The sequence below is a fragment of the Salvelinus sp. IW2-2015 genome, linkage group LG33 (genome assembly GCF_002910315.2).
Source record: "Salvelinus sp. IW2-2015 linkage group LG33, ASM291031v2, whole genome shotgun sequence".
Classification (NCBI taxonomy): Eukaryota; Metazoa; Chordata; class Actinopteri; order Salmoniformes; family Salmonidae; genus Salvelinus; species Salvelinus sp. IW2-2015.
In genome coordinates, this window is record NC_036872.1 from 8,607,106 (window position 1) to 8,623,440 (window position 16,335).

At 42.7% G+C, this 16,335-nt stretch overlaps 1 protein-coding gene across 2 annotated transcripts; it reads left to right on the forward strand.

The window, feature by feature from the left end:
* The first annotated feature begins 164 nt into the window (after nt 1-164).
* Nucleotides 165-8,876, forward strand: LOC111957968 (ankyrin repeat domain-containing protein 13A). Of its 2 annotated transcripts, none has more exons than XM_023979087.2 (15): nt 165-452; nt 1,957-2,092; nt 4,422-4,546; nt 4,646-4,691; nt 4,783-4,926; nt 5,067-5,256; nt 5,376-5,442; nt 5,662-5,743; nt 6,036-6,097; nt 6,245-6,375; nt 6,814-6,971; nt 7,314-7,478; nt 7,711-7,880; nt 8,170-8,234; nt 8,351-8,876. In XM_023979087.2, the coding sequence occupies exons 1-15, from the start codon at nt 354-356 to the stop codon at nt 8,553-8,555; spliced, it is 1,845 nt and encodes a 614-aa protein (XP_023834855.1). In that variant the 5' UTR covers nt 165-353; the 3' UTR covers nt 8,556-8,876. The 2 variants fall into 2 exon arrangements, with proteins under 2 accessions (XP_023834855.1, XP_023834854.1); XM_023979086.2 differs by lacking the exon at nt 165-452 and adding an exon at nt 1,431-1,678.
* Nucleotides 8,877-16,335: the final 7,459 nt, after the last annotated feature.

A 16,335-nucleotide genomic window follows, 5' to 3' on the forward strand; every position in this document is an offset into this window, starting at 1 on the left:
ATTTTTTTTTTTTTTTGCAAATATTGCACTTAAAAACGTGTCTTTATTTAAGAAATATATACATGTAATAATATGTATTCATAAATATAGTCATATATTGGTCTTTATCCTCAAATAGTTTATCTCAAACACCCCTACCACAAGTCTCAACGTGACACTTCCTTGTTTTTCGAAAAGTTTTATTTGGTAGTAGTTGGCTATCTATGGCTAGCACAATTTGACATGGATCCTATTGGAATATGAGATGAGGTGCATTGATTAACATTTATTCAACTTTAAGGTTTAGCTTTTAGGCTGTCCATGGCTGTAAATATAGGCTAGATAAATTGAGAAGTTTAAACTAGTAGGGGAAGATGTTATCCGCGGGCAACGAAGATTTCAGGGTGAAGTTTCCACTACATTCCTTAGTCTGGGAAAATGATTACAGGAAATTGGAAAACGACTCAACAAAGGTAGCTATGTCAAAATATGGACAATGAGCTGGCTATAGGTACTTTTCTGTTTTGCCGCCTTTAGCTAACTACCGTAACTACAGATTTATCTGCTTCAAAATGTCTGAAGCTAGCTAGCACGTTACTAACTTGGCTACCTTGATAGCTAACGTTAGCTACTTGGCCTGACATGGATAACCATATACTTTGATTGGCGTAATTCCTAGGCTATGTATGCTCTGCCAGTTTAACCGTTCATGGAATGCCATGTTACATTATTGATCATATTAACTACAGTACACATTTCATTCAGCATAGCTAGCCGCCTTGTTTACGTTACTACCTGGCTACTTTGTTCGACATCTGGCACAGACTGGCCACTGATTCTTGAAGAATATAAACGCCTTAAGAGCTTAGAAACGGTATTTTCCTACTATAATAACCTAGCTGAGAATTGATGTGGAGTGGATAATTATCAGCAAATCATAACCCAAAGATATGGTTGCTTTACGCCATTCTAAATGTGTTTGTGGTCAGTTGAGTATTTGTTATTAACAGGAAATGAGGGAGTTCTTTTAACCTGAGCCGCGGTGAACCGGTCTATGGCCCGTGGAGTGCAAAAGTGGTGAGGGAGGAGCGCCTTTCACAAATGAACAGTAATCTGAGCTGCTCGGTCAATGCAGCATTTAGCCTCTTTTAGAATAGGAGAGTGAAATACACTCTCGTCTCTAACATGTAGGCTCAGCATTCCGGAACAGTCTCATTACAAGTCAGAATGTTGAACAAACTCCATTTCAACTTACTTCACCTGTTGTCTTCCGATTTTGCCACTATGTCTGAGGTAATCGGATACAAAATATCCACAGGGAAGTGTTATTAATCAGACCTTCAGTATGCTGGTCTGTATATTGATTTGTATTTCCGGTTTTTATTTTCAATACTGACACAATTCGCACAAACACTTGCACAATATGGCCGAGCCAAACCGAACCACAGGGTGCATGTTGTCCCGCACAATCAGCTGGCAAATTTTACTAACACTTCCAGATTGAGGAAACGTGCTTCGGATGATACGTTTGGTTACATTTGGCTATTGTTTACATATTGTGCAATGTGTCAGGAGATTGAAAATAAAAGCGGCAGAACCTACCGGTGCTGCAAAAAGTTGGGTAAACAACACTTTCCTGTGTATACCCTATCTCCACCTCCTAACTTCAAAAGGACCAACAGCATGTACAACCGGTAAAGTAAGTGTGAATATAATTTTATTAAACATTCTGGCTTGTAGATACTCGTTTGTAAGCAGATTTCTTTCAGACTGAATATCCATGGGGAAATCTAATTCAATCACTTTTCACCCGGTGCAAACTCCTCCCACCTGGGTAACCTGGGCCAGATGATTGAATCTCCTCAGTGTAGCTATAACTTCCAGTGTGTATGATGTCGATCTCGAGAGATTCTCTTTAGGTAGCTAGGCTATTTGTTTTTGAAGGCATTGCAATGCTTGTTTGTTTATTTCTCTCAGAACGACGTCGAGGCTGTGGATCCCAGGGGAAGGACACCGCTCCACCTGGCTGTGTCGCTGGGCCACCTGGAGTCGGTGAGAGTGCTTCTGAGACATGGCGCTGAAGTTACCAAAGAGAATGCCAAGAATTGGACAGGTTAGGCCGGCTATCCTCCATGACATACTGCAATTCAGACCTCTGTGCTTTGCCTTCATTAGCCATATAAATAGTATGCCAAATTCATGATATTTATAATAAACATTTACGTTTTGATATTGTCTTTTTTATTTATGTAATGAATAAAATATAACGTATATCCAAATGTAAATGTTTATTAAAACCTGTTGAGGATAGAGGGCGCTATTTTCACTTTGGGGAAAAATCGTGCCCAATTTAAACGGCCTCGTACTCTATTCCTGCTCGTACAATATGCATATTATTATTACTATTGGATAGAAAACACTCAAGTTTCTAAAACCGTTTGAATTATAGCTGTGAGTAAAACAGAACTCATTTTGCAGCAAACTTCCTGTCAGAAAGTGAAAAATCTGAAATCGAGGCTCTGTTCCAGGGCCTCCCTATCAATTTGCTTGAAATGTATGACTATACATGCACTTCATACGCCTTCCACTAGATGTCAATAGGCAGTGAGAGGTGAAATGGGGAGTCTAGCTATATCTATGGTCAAAAGAGAGGTCTTGGAATGACAGGACCCCAATTTCCTTTGTTCAGGAAGACGCGGGAAGGACATCAGCTTTGGCTTCTGAAAAGCTTTCCTTATAGACGGCTAATATCTCCGCTTGATTTATTGATAAATGTGATAATATCATCGTAAAGTATGTTTTTCAATATAGTTTTATCAGATTATTGAATTTTTTTCGGGAGTTTTGGCGTGTTCCGTTCTCTGCGTTTGGTGACGAGGACAGCTTCGCGCACTTGGCAAGTTTTGGTTGCTAATTCGAGAGGGAAAAAGGACATTCTAAAACCAAACAACGATGTTCTGGACAAAGGACCCCTTGTGCAAGATTCTGATGGAAGCTCAACAAAAGTAGGACCCATATGATGTTATTTCAATATTCTGTCAAATGTTTACTATAGTTCTCGCCCAGATTTTGGGCGCTCTCTCGCTATAACGTAAGCTGTATGTCATACTAAAGTTATTTTTAGAATTCTAACACGGCGATTGCATTAAGAACTAGTGTATCTATAATTTCCTGTACAACATGTATTTTTTAGTAAAGTTTATGATTAGTTATTTGGTCAGAATAGGTGATGCAGAAATATATCCGGAATTCTGGAAAATAGTTGCTACGTTTTCACAATGTATAACCACGGATTTCAGCTCTAAATATCACATTTTCAAACAAACCATATATGTATTGTGTAATATGATGTTATAGGACTGTCATCTGATGAAGTTTATGAAGGTTAGTGAAATAATTAATATCTTTTGCTGGTTTTGTCGCTATCGCTACTGCCTTGAATCAATGCTGTTGTGTGGTTGGCTATTGTAGTAAGCATATATATGCTATTGTGTTTTCGCTGTAAAACACTTAAAAAATCTGAATATTGGCTGGATTCACAAGATGTTTGTCTTTCATTGCTGTACACCATGTATTTTTCATAAAGTTTTATGATGAGTATTTAGGTATTTCACGTTGGTCTCTATAATTACTCTGGCTGCTTCAGTGCTATTGTTGATGTAGCTGCAATGTAAAACTATGATTTATACCTCAAATATGCACATTTTTCGAACAAAAACTATAGATTTATTGTAAATAACATGTTATAAGACTGTCATCTGATGAAGTTGTTTCTTGGTTATTTTGGTTGGTTCTTGGTTAGTTTGGTTGGTTTTGTGCAAGCTACCTGTGCTGTGAAAGAAATGTCTGTGCTTTTTTCTATTTGGTGGTGAGCTAACATAAATATACGTGGTGTTTTCGCTGTAAAACATTTTAAAAATCGGACACGTTGACTGGATTCACAAGATGTTTATCTTTCATTTGCTGTATTGGACTTGTTAATGTGTGAAAGTTAAATATTTCTCAAAAATATTTTTTGAATTTCGCGCTCTGCCTTTTCAGGGGAATGTGGGAGGAGTTCCGCTAGCGGAACCCCGGGGCTAGACAGGTTAATACCATTACTTTGGCAAACTATTTATATGGCTATGGCTTCATCGGACGCGCCTTGGTAGAGGTCTATTTGTTGGTTGTTAAATTGTGTGATCAAAGTCACTTCCACAAATTGACCTTGGGGGTTTCGGTAACAATTTCACACAATATGTACGCTTGAATCAATAGGTGTCTTTTCCAGTCGGAGTGGGACACTATTTCTTTCTACTGCTTCACACAATACCTCTTGTTACTACACACACAGCTTACTAGTTGATGCTGGCCATAACAAATGTATACAAAAGTAAGAATTGTTATCACAGAAGATGTTATATGTTAAAAATATCTTGTTGTAAGCATGTGTTTGTGTGTAGTGCTGCAGGAGGCAGTCAGCACCGGCGACCCAGAGATGGTGCAGCTAGTGCTCCAGCGGCGAGACTACCTCAAAGCCTCCACAGCTCTGGGAGGAGTGCCTGAGCTTCTGAGCAAGATCCGTGAGGTGTTCTCTCTCTCTGTTTGCTCCCCTCTCTGAAATGTTTTTCACTCATCACAAAAAACTAAGAACTGCAAACTCAAGCCTCTTTTCAATCCCCCCCAGTCCCCAGATTTCTACATGGAAATGAAATGGGAGTTCACAAGTTGGAGTAAGTTCTACTTGAAAATCCCCCTTTACAATTGGCCATGTGTGGATGTTTGCAACGTTGTAGTTTACATTGCTTTCCCATCCTTTCCCAGTCCCTCTCGTTTCCCGGGTTTGTCCCAGTGACGTGTGTCGGATCTGGAAGAGTGGGGCCAGCCTGCGTGTGGACGCCACTCTGCTAGGCTTCGAGAACATGACCTGGATCAGAGGTCGTCGGAGCTACATTTTCAGGGGAGATGGTGAGTCCCTTTTTCCCTGAGTGAGGCTTACACACAGCTGTGTCCTCCTGACCTCTGTTTTAGCAGGCCGTCTCATCTTTGATCTCGTCTTTTGCTCTGTTGGCTTATGTTTCATAGTGTGTGTTTGTGCCCATTGGCAGATGCCTGCACAGAGTTGATGGAGGTGAACCATGACGAACAGGTGGTGGACACGGAACGCTTTGACATCTCCAGGGAGATAGAAGACGTAACGCTGGACTCCATGCAACCTGCAGAACAGGAAGTGGCCAAGCGGCTGACCACGCCCGTTGTCAATACCTTTCTGGACACCAGGGACATTGCTTTTGAGAGGCAAGACCCAAACCGTACTTTATCTTGTTTCTCTATTGTGTAGTATAATGTGTCTGTTGAAGGATGTGTAAACTTGTATAGGGATTTATAGTAACATGACATTAAATTGTTTTTCACAGAAATAAATCTGGGTTTTGGGGTTGGAGGAGTGATAAAACGGAAGTTGTCAATGGTTTCGAGGCTAAGGTTTGTGCATTTATTAAAGCATTCTTGTGTTGTTGATATTTAATAATTTTGTTGCTTGTCTATGTTTGCTGACCTTACGCAAGTCCCTTTCTTTAATTTGACAAGATCTACAGTAGATTGCCAGCTTTTTTAAAAATAGTTAGTTGTTTTCTTTTAGTACCAGTAAACGGAAGAATAGTATGCGGTATACTGCACGAGTTGTTTTTCTTTTCATTGCAGGTTTTCACTGTGAACAATGTAAGCGTGGTGATCCGGACGAGGACAGAGCATCTCACCGATGAGGAGAAGGCTAGAATAAAAAGTATACACTCTTTGATCCCTCGAGGAGGTGGTAGAGGGACATACCAGTTAGTCTGTATCTGAAATGGCACCCTGTTCCCTACGTAGTGCACTACTTCTGACCTAAGAGACATGGTCCATATCTCAATGTTTAATAAGCAGAGTTTCAGTTGCAGTGTAACGCTGGGAGACTCTTGCACAGCTATAATAACCCAGAGAGACCTGTCTCGGTTTAGAAGGGGACTTGTTGGAGACCAGCGCTCTGTCAGACACAATAACGCTTTGTGTGGATTGTCTCTTTTTTTGGCTTCTAGGTGAGAGGAATGTTCTGGAGGCTCTTCTGGGCACAGTGGAGCAGCAGATAAGTGCTCAAGGGGTAAGAGATCAGCAGACCTGAATTTGAGGTTATTGCGGGATTATCCCATCAAATTTCTGTAATACCTACATAGACAGAATCTTACTTGCCTATTTGGTTTATAATGGCTTCAATAAGAATGCTCTACTCTGGTCATATTGTGGATAGGACCTCACGCTGGAGTACGCGACAGCCAACAACCCCACCGCTATCACACCGGAGGAGTACTTTGACCCTGCGTTTGACCTTGAAGACCGAGACATTGGCCGGCCCATTGAACTTACCATCCGAACCCAGAAGTAAGAAAATTATGCTGCAAAACCCAAGAGAGAGCGAGACTTTCTGATCAGTATTCATGTCATCAGAAGTCTTGATTGTTTTTATAACAGGTTCCCTCTCAGTTCATATGAAGGTGTTGGTGTTGAGGTTTTAGCATAAGGGTGGTTGTATTGAGATGGGACTACTTTGCAGTGTGCATAATCTACAAATCGCCATATCTACAAATGACTACTCATGATGGGATCAAGATTAGCGATTCTGCGCTTCCTCAAACTGATCCCTCAAACACGATGAGAGTGTTTTCTGGTTCGTATTCATTAGGCACCAAACAGAAGAAAACGGGACTGAAACAGGAGGGACTACCGTAACTTGTCCAATACGAAATTCTTATTTTCATTTTCCGTTGCAAAATGTTTTGCTACGGTGTACAATAATGAATACCACCCTGATGTGTTCAGGTTCAAGGGTACATTGTGGATGAGCGAGGAACACCCCCTCTCCCTGGTGGAGCAGGTCACCCCCATCATCAATCTCATGGCCCGGACCAGCACCCACTTCGCCCGGCTGCGGGATTTTGTCACCCTCAAGTTCCCTCCAGGGTTCCCTGTAAAAATAGGTACAATCACGCCTCTGGAACAGCGTGACGAAATGAGAATGTTGACACAAAATGCTAGTGCCAATCAGCTCATTCAAGCACAACTGTATCAAGCGTCTCAGAGGAGGTCTGCTGATCAAGGATCAGTCCTGTCCATATAACCTTATTCCTTGTGAACTAAAAGGCAAAATGGACCCCAAATCAGCACTCCTACTCTGAGACGCTTCATACATACAGGGCCTGATTGAGGGAAAAACTGCACATACACATACAAGGTATCACAATGAAAAGCCCACCATAGAGACGTTTGCTTATAGATAATGGGATCTGTGGAGTGACCCGTCTTTGTTTCCTCTCACACAGAGATTCCCCTATTCCATGTGCTCAACGCCCGCATTTCATTTGGCAGTGTCAACAAATGCAGCACGGGCGAACCCTTGGAGACACCCCCCTCCGCTGCCACACCCGAGGAGGAGGCGGAGGAGGTGGAGGAGGTGAGGGAGGAGGGCGGCTGCAGCAAAGCTGCAGGTAGGAAAAGCACACCCATGCCGCTGACCAGGGTGACTCCGGCATTCGTCCCCATGGGGTCTGAACAAAACAAATCGCACATTTAGTCATTTCTCAAATGTATTTCTTCAGTTGCATCTAACAGATGAACAACCAATACTAATGTTTCTATCCGTATCACTTTTGGTCGAAATGTCAATATTAACAGCCACCACTAGTAACATCATTCTGTATGACTGTTCCCTCCACCCAGTTCCCCCTCTATTCCAGGTGTGCCCGTCGGTGTTTGAAGTGCCCCCACACTACCGCCACCGAGGAGGGGGTGGCAGCCGCCACACGCCGGTGTCAAATCATGACGAGGAGCTACTGCAGTATGCCATCCACCAGAGTCTGCTGGAGTCCGGTGGTGGAGCCCTGGGACAGGTCCTAGATGCCACACACACACACCCCTCCTACTCATCTGTTTCACTCCCTATCTGGTCCTCTTGCGCTCACGGCCATCCGCCTTAGTGTTCATCTGTTCGACCGGTGGGCGGTCTGTTCAGGAAGCTGCAATGTTGTAAAACTTCCAGATAGAATGTATTGCGTGGAAAATATATTATTGTCTGACATAAGGAATCGGGAACTCTGTCCGTTACATTTATGCAAGTTTTATTTGCGACGTGCCGGGAGTTTCACCTCGCTAACTCCACCTTTTTGTTTTGTCCTCTAGGAAGTGACCTGGGAGGATGCCAATGGTGACCTCACAGACCCCATACTCAGTAGCCAGAGTGACGGGTACACCAAGTATTCATGCATATCATTATCTACACTTTTCACTTTTGTCCAAAGTGACTTCCAGTTAGCGCATACAAGTATATTCAGACTATATCCATATCCCTCTGTTGTTCCAGAAGCATCCCAGAGGGGGTGCTGGTGGACTTGGGAGACACCACGTCAAGTCAGGCGAGCTCGGGCACCTCGGCCTCCAGCCCCGACACTGACCTCCGCATGGCCATGGAGCTGTCGGCCCGGGCCCAGGCCGAGGAGGAGAGGAGGAGGAAGGAGGAAGAGGAGGAGCTGGAGAGGATATTGCAGCTCTCGCTCACAGAGAAGTAAAAAAAGGAAAATAGGAGGGAAAAAAATAATAATTAAGGCCATGCCTTGCCATAACTGCATTAACTGTTCATTGATCAAGAAGCGGCCACCACCACACCCCCAATCCAGCCCCACCCCACTCTCCTCCTTCACTACAATCTGCCATGACACCGGAAAAACATCCATGTAACATATGTCAAACACAACCATCTGTATTTAATACTTTAATACCTATTTTTGTTTAAAAAAAAAATATTTAACAGATGTATTGCTAGATTTGTATTTCTGTATAACACTTAGGCTCTGTCTTAAAAGTGTAGAAGCTGTCAAATCCTTGATTCCTCCCGTCCTTTTAAAACAGAGCCAAAGCCACTCCGCTCTCCCGAAGAGGTATCCAGGTATTCTTTGATATTATTTTGGGAAGGATTTCCATTGGAGTGTAAGGGTTCCAACAAGTGATTGTGTTTGTTGGGTGTTGTGAAGAGCAGGTTAAACTTGGGACCGGTAGCTGCTTTAGTTGTGGCTCTGGAAGGTTGTTGTTTTAGAGCCCTGGGTCATGTTCATTAGGCACCAACTGGAAGGGAGCAGAATGAAACCGGGAGGGGCTACCTGCACATTTTCAGTTTCCTGTTGCAAAAAGTTTAAAACATGTTTTATTTTTTTATTAAGATGACCCTGGAAATGGCATTCGAGTCACACAGCCATTCGGAAAAATTGAATATCTCAGGGTTCCATTGTTCTACAGTTCCTCTGAAACTAGTGAAAGTGCAGTATGTTAGTTTATTGTAGACACATCGAACATGGTTTTCTGGTCATCAATATGGATTTTTTTCAAACAATATGACTTGCTGGTGCTTCCAACCCTTTTTCTTCTCGTGCTGCAAGAATTCATGTTTTGGATTTGTGTTGTCATTGACGCAATGTTAAAATGAAAGTGAACTACATGATCATTCAAACAGGTTTTGACTTGCCCCAGAAACCAGGTTTTATTCAATTGGGCTAAGGGCTTGTTATGTAAGAGGGTTTGATCTTGTTGGCCATGGGCACCATCAAGCATCAGAACCTCAACAAAGCAATAGCAGAAGCCGCTGTGCCTACCTGTGGATGACAAAGGAGCATACACACGGTTCAGTGGTGCTCGCAAACAAACAAGGTCGAAACATTGATTATCGTAGGCTATCCATTGTATAACACGTTTTCCTTTCTTAAATGTCAAGGAATCTGTCCATTAGACTTCAAACTCAACAGGGTTCTAAGTTCTCCTGTTAGGGCTGTCTTTTTTTTCTTTCTATCTTGAAACTACAGAGACCTGTGAACTGAGTGACGTGTGAGATCTGCTCCATGTAGCATCATCATTTTGTACTGAAGGAAGCGATCCCCTCTAACGTTCCCAATCCCAAATGGATCTTACCTACAGTGCCTTCGGAAAGTATTCATACCCCTTGACCTTTTCTACATTTTTAGTTACAGCCTTATTCTAAAATTGATTAAATAGTTTTTTTTCACTCATCAATCTACACACAATAACACATAATGACAGCAAAAACAGTTATTTATAAATAAAGTATTCGAACCCTTTACTCAGTACTTTGTTGAAGCACCTTTGGCAGCGATTACAGCCCCGTGTCTTTTTGGGTATGACGCTACAAGCTTGGCACACCTGTATTTGGGAAGTTTCTCCCATTCTTCTCTGCAGATCCTCTCAAGATTTGTCAGGTTGGATGAGGAGCATTGTTGCACAGCTATTTTCAGGTCTCTCCAGAGATGTTTGATCGGGTTCTGGCTGGGCCACTCAAGGACATTCAGACTAGCCCCGAAGCTTCTCCTGTGTTGTCTTGGCTGTGTGCTTAGGGTCGTTGTCCTGTTGGAAGGTGAACCTTCGCCCCAGTCTGAAGTCCTGAGCGCTCTGGAGCAGGTTTTCATCAAGGATTTCTCTGTGCTTTGTTTCGTTTATCTTCCCTCGATCCTGACTAGTCTCCCAGTCCCTGCTGCTGAAAAACATCCCCACAGCATGATGCTGCCACCATGCTTCACCGTAGGTATGGTGCCACATTTCCTCCAGACGTGACGCTTGGCATTCAGGCCAAAGAGTTCAATCTTGGTTTCATCAGACCAGAGAATCTTGTTGCTCATGGTCTGAGAGTCTTTAGGTGCCATTTAGCAAACTGCAAGCAGACTGTCATGTGCCTTTGACTGAGGAGTGGCTTCCGTCTGGTCACTCTACCATAACGGCCTGATTGGTGGAGTGCTGCATAGATGGTTCTCCCATCTCCACAGAGGAACTCTAGAGCTCTGTCAGAGTGACCATCGAGTTCTTGGTCACCTCCCTGACCAAGGCCCTTCTCCCCCGATTGCTCACCTTGGCCGGGCGGCCTGCTCTAGGGAGAGGCTTGGTGGTTCCAAAATTCTTCCATTTAAGAATGATGGAGGCCACTGTGTTCTTGGTGACCTTCAATGCTGTAGACATTTTTTGGTTCCCTTCCCAGATCTGTGCCTCAGCACAATCCTGTCTCGCTCTGCGGACAAATTCTTCGACCTCATGGTTTGGTTTTAGCTCTGACATACACTGTCAACTGTGGGACCTTATATAGACGTGTGTGACTTTCCAAATAATGTCCAATCAATTGAATTTAACACAGGTGGACTCCAATCAAGTTGTAGAAACATCTCAAGGATGATCATTGGAAACAGGATGCACCTGAGCTCAATTTTGAGTCTCATACCAAAGGGTCTGAATACTTATGTAAATAAGCTATTTCTCATTTCTAAAAACCTGTTTGCTTTGTCATTATAGAATATTGTGTGTAGATTGCTGAGGATTTTTTTTGTGTGTTATCCATTTTAGAATAAGGCTGTAACGTAATAAAATGTGGAAAAGTCAAGGGGTCTGAATAATTTCCAAAGGCACTGTATGCTCTTGTGCAGACCTGAGAAGATTTGATAGGTGTACGTGATATGGTAATACATTTAACTTGCCCTCTGATGTGCTAGGGGAATAAAAAATAAAAAAGTCATATTGCCAATTACAGTATATCACAAAAGTGAGTACACCCCTCACATTTTGTAAATATTTGAGTATATCTTTTCATGTGACAACACTGAAGAAATTACACTTTGCTACAATGTAAAGTAGTGAGTGTACAGCTTGTATAACAGTGGAAATTTGCTGTCCCCTCAATAACTCAACACACAGCAATTAATGTCTAAACCGCTGGCAACAAAAGTGAGTACACCCCTAAGTGAAAATGTCCAAATTTGGCCCAAAGTGTCAATATTTTGTGTGGCCACCATCATTTTCCAGCACTGCCTTAACCCTCTTGGGCATGGAGTTCACCAGAGCTTCACAGGTTACCACTGGAGTCCTCTTCCACTCCTCCATGACGACATCCCGGAGCTGGTGGATGTTAGAGACCTTGCACTCCTCCACCTTCCGTTTGAGGATGCCCCACAGATGCTCAATAGGGTTTAGGTCTGGAGACATGCTTGGCCAGTCCATCACCTTTACCCTCAGCTTCTTTAGCAAGGCAGTGGTCGTCTTGGAGGTGTGTTTGGGGTCGTTATCATGTTGGAATACTGCCCTGCGGCCCAGTCTCCGAAGGGAGGGGATCATGCTCTGCTTCAGTATGTCACAGTACATGTTGGCATTCATGGTTCCCTCAATGAACTGTAGCTCCCCAGTGCCGGCAGCACTCATGCAGCCCAGACCATGACACTCCCACCACCATGCTTGACTGTAGGCAAGACACACTTGTCTTTGTACTCCTCACCTGGTTGCCGCCACACACGCTTGACACCATCTGAACCAAATAAGTTTATCTTGGTCTCATCAGACCACAGGACATGGTTCTAGTAATCCATGTCCTTAGTCTGCTTGTCTTCAGCAAACTGTTTGCGGGCTTTCTTGTGCATCATCTTTAGAAGAGGCTTCCTTCTGGGACGACAGCCATGCAGACCAATTTGATGCAGTGTACGGCGTATGGTCTGAGCACTGACAGGCTGACCCCCCACCCCTTCAACCTCTGCAGCAATGCTGGCAGCACTCATACGTCTATTTCCCAAAGACAACCTCTGGATATGACGCTGAGCACGTGCACTCAACTTCYTTGGTCGACCATGGCGAGGCCTGTTCTGAGTGGAACCTGTCCAGTTAAACCGCTGTATGGTCTTGGCCACCGTGCTGCAGCTCAGTTTCAGGGTCTTGGCAATCTTCTTATAGCCCAGGTCATCTTTATGTAGAGCAACAATTCTTTTTTTCAGATCCTCAGAGAGTTCTTTGCCAKGAGGTGCCATGTTGAACTTCCAGTGACCAGTCAGTATGAGGGAGTGTGAGCGCGATGATACCAAATTTAACACACCTGCTCCCCATTCACACCTGAGACCTTGTAACACTAGCGAGTCACATGACACCGGGAGGGAAATGGCTAATTGGGCCCAATTTGGACATTTTCACTTAGGGGTATACTCACTTTTGTTGCCAGCGGTTTAGACATTAATGGCTGTGTTGAGTTATTTTGAGGGGACAGCAAATTTCCACTGTTATACAAGCTGTACACTCACTACTTTACATTGTAGCAAAGTGTAATTTCTTCAGTGTTGTCACATGAAAAGATATACTCAAATATTTACAAAAATGTGAGGGGTGTACTCACTTTTGTGATATACTGTATATCTCCACAAGTGCATAGTAGGGTCTTGATTCCATTTGGGCTTGGGACACAGACATGATTTGGTTGGTAGGATCAGTGTTCTACTGCTACTTAGGCCAGACCTACTAAAGACAGCAGAGAACATTTGAAATGTCTCATCTTTAAAGCTGTGATCAAGGGGCTTAAAAAAAAATCCCGTCCAGTGGCGTTGCTGGACATAAAATGAATTAACCAATGTAGTTAATTACACTGATAACCAACAGCACTTTGGGCATGTTACTGATGCGTCTTTTTGTATGTTTTCTGGGGGCTTGAGCTCAAAACGGCTAATGATCAAGTTGCCAAACAGCAGAACATTCTCTAAAGTACCAGAGTTCACTTTGATTAGATTTCTGGGGAACAGTCTTCGTACTGCTTTATTTGCTAGCAGGTAGGCTTATTTTTTTTTAACAGAATTCAAGAAAGCATTTGTTAACTGATGTTGGTTTCAAATTGTTTTCTTTCTTAAATAAATGCACTTTATTTCAATTTGGTTGAACTATGGCTTATTCTTTTACAAGTAGCTGTTTCCTAGCCTGCTTCTTGCTAAGAATAACAGCAGATGGCGCAAACCCATTCCTTTTTCTGATCATAAAAACACAATCGTTTTTCAGACACAAATCTGCCCTGATCATTGACTGGTGAATGACCCCTGAATTGCTGTAAATTTTCAGATTTCACCGTTTTACAGGACTGGATTAATTGGTCACTGCAATGCCCTTTGTATTGTTTCATCAATAATCCTTGGTATATATGGTTAGATTATCACATAGATCTATGAATGGGTGGTATGTTTTGTTTGGCTAAATATAGTCACCGCCTTCATTCAAATCCTGACATCTGCTCTGTGCGTACCACACTGACCAATTAGAGCATCTGAACTGTTTACCGTAATCCAATTGGATGCTATAAAAAAATATTATGGTGGTTATACACAGGCACCATATTGTGTAAGAGGAATCAACTCTGAAAATGGAATCGAAAATTCTATTAGCCCTCTCCATGAACTGAGAGCGATTATTCATAATCAGATACCTGTCATCTTTCCAAATTTCACATTTAAAAAAACTAAATTAGACACAAAATGAGCAACAGGGAAATGGTTTTGGTGTCTTCAACTATTTCTATTCTAAATTGATTTTATTACAATTTGACATTTTAGTCGAGGGATCTGGTTTGAGGTAGATTTTCATTTTAGATGCTTGTAGTAATGCTGTCACCTTGTGTATTATTGACCTTTTCTAATCTTGACAGCATGTGAGTGAGTACCAATTGTGAATCTCTTTGAAAGCGACAGCTACATCATGGTGTCATATATGTTTTAAGCACCATGCAACCAGTCTCACTTCGATGTCTCCTGTAACACTTAAAAAGGGAAAAACAGGCAACAACAAAATATATAGGCATTTGAACACTAAGAAGGTGATTACACACTGATGTAGCTTCCAAATGGTGAAAAAGTACTGTGGATAATTGCACTATTCACCTTGTTTACCTATTTGGCAACTATGAGAAGTCCCTTTTTTTTTAATTATCCATTTAAGTGTATTTTCTAGCCAACTGTTACCTGATAAAGGTGTGCGTGCTAACTTGTCTAACAATGAGAAGGGGTCCCATTTTGTAAGATACCTTAATGCTCTGTCACAGCTTGGTGTTTGGGGTTCTTTTTCACATGCATTAATTCTTTAACTCTCAAGCCACCAGATGGCCCATCTCTAATATGCTTCTCTACTATTCCAAATTATATTTTTTCTCCCAATTGGGAAATTTGTTGTGCAGTCGGGGTTCAACACTAAAAAACATTTAAAACAGTGACAACCGTACAACCGATATAAACACAACATGAAACAATGAGATGGATAAAAAGGAGTAATCATTGTGCAGAAGTGCAGCAATAGATGGACATTTCATGTGCAGTTTCAGAAAGTTAATGGCCTGCGGGATAGAAGAGTTATTGTATATGTTGCTATTGAGTTTGGGAAGTCTTTGATGACCTGAGGGGAGAAGCGCAAAATGGTCAAGGAGGGGGTGACCAGGACAGTCTGATACAGTTAGTTCTCTTCACCACTTGCTTTCTGAACGTCACTGAGCTGTGCTTGTTGCCTTCTGATGACCTTGCTGGCCACCTTAACCACCCTGTACAACCTATTTCTGTTGCAAACATTAAGATTGCCAAACCAGGCCACCTTTGAGAACATCAATACGGATTCAATAAAACTGCCGTAAAACAGTGTCATCATTGTCTTGCTGACAAAAGAGTTCATCTTTCTCAGATGGTATGTGTTCTCCTCAAACGTCAACTTGTTTTCCAGCACTGTTCCCAGGTACTGACCAGCTCAATGTCATGTCCCATGACCACAGTGGGTGTGGGGTTCAGTGACAGCCTTCTAAAGTCAATATCTTTAGTTTGGGAGACATTCAGTTGGAGGAAGCCGTTCTCACACCATGACACAAAGTCATCTACCACAGGCCCATGCTCAGACTCTCCATCCTGTAGTAGACTGACGATGACAGTCATCAGCAAACTTGATGTGCCTGTTTTCATATTCGCTACGACAGTCATTAGTGTATAGTATGTACAGGAGAGGAGAGAAGACACAACCTTACCAACCGGTGGAGGAGCAGAGCTGCTTTGACATGACGCCTTTTACTCACACTTGTTGGGACTGGTCGGTAAGGAAGTCCACTATCCAGCCCACAATGCTCACATCCAGCTTGATGTGGGAGAGGAGCTTCTCTGCTAGTATGTGAGGCTGGATAGTATTGAAGGGAGACGAGAAATCCATGAACAGAAGCCTCGTGTGTTTTTTTTTGGCCCTCCAGGTGCTTGTAGAGGAAGTTGAGTAGGGTTAGAGTGRGGTCCTCCATCCCTCKCTTGGCCCTGTATGCAAACYGCAGGGGGTCCAGGGWATACTCAACCTGACGCAGTACATCCTTCTTGATTAACTTCTCAAAATGATTTCATCACCAAGGACGTCAGTGCCACTAAAGTCATTTAGCAACTTGGGGAATTTGCTTTTTGCCACAGGAACAACAGTAACATGCTTCCAGAGTTTAGGCACCTTCTGCAGCTCGAGTGAAAATGCGATGAAAAATTCCACTGAATTGTTCGGCAC

Bases quoted from the DNA above. Each gene is read 5' to 3' on its own strand.
- LOC111957968 (XM_023979086.2), top strand. From the start codon at position 1,499: ATGATACGTTTGGTTACATTTGGCTATTGTTTACATATTGTGCAATGT. The intron at 4,692-4,782 runs GTAAGTTCTACT...ATCCTTTCCCAG, and splicing joins ATGGGAGTTCACAAGTTGGA to TCCCTCTCGTTTCCCGGGTT. The intron at 6,972-7,313 runs GTACAATCACGC...CCTCTCACACAG, and splicing joins AGGGTTCCCTGTAAAAATAG to AGATTCCCCTATTCCATGTG.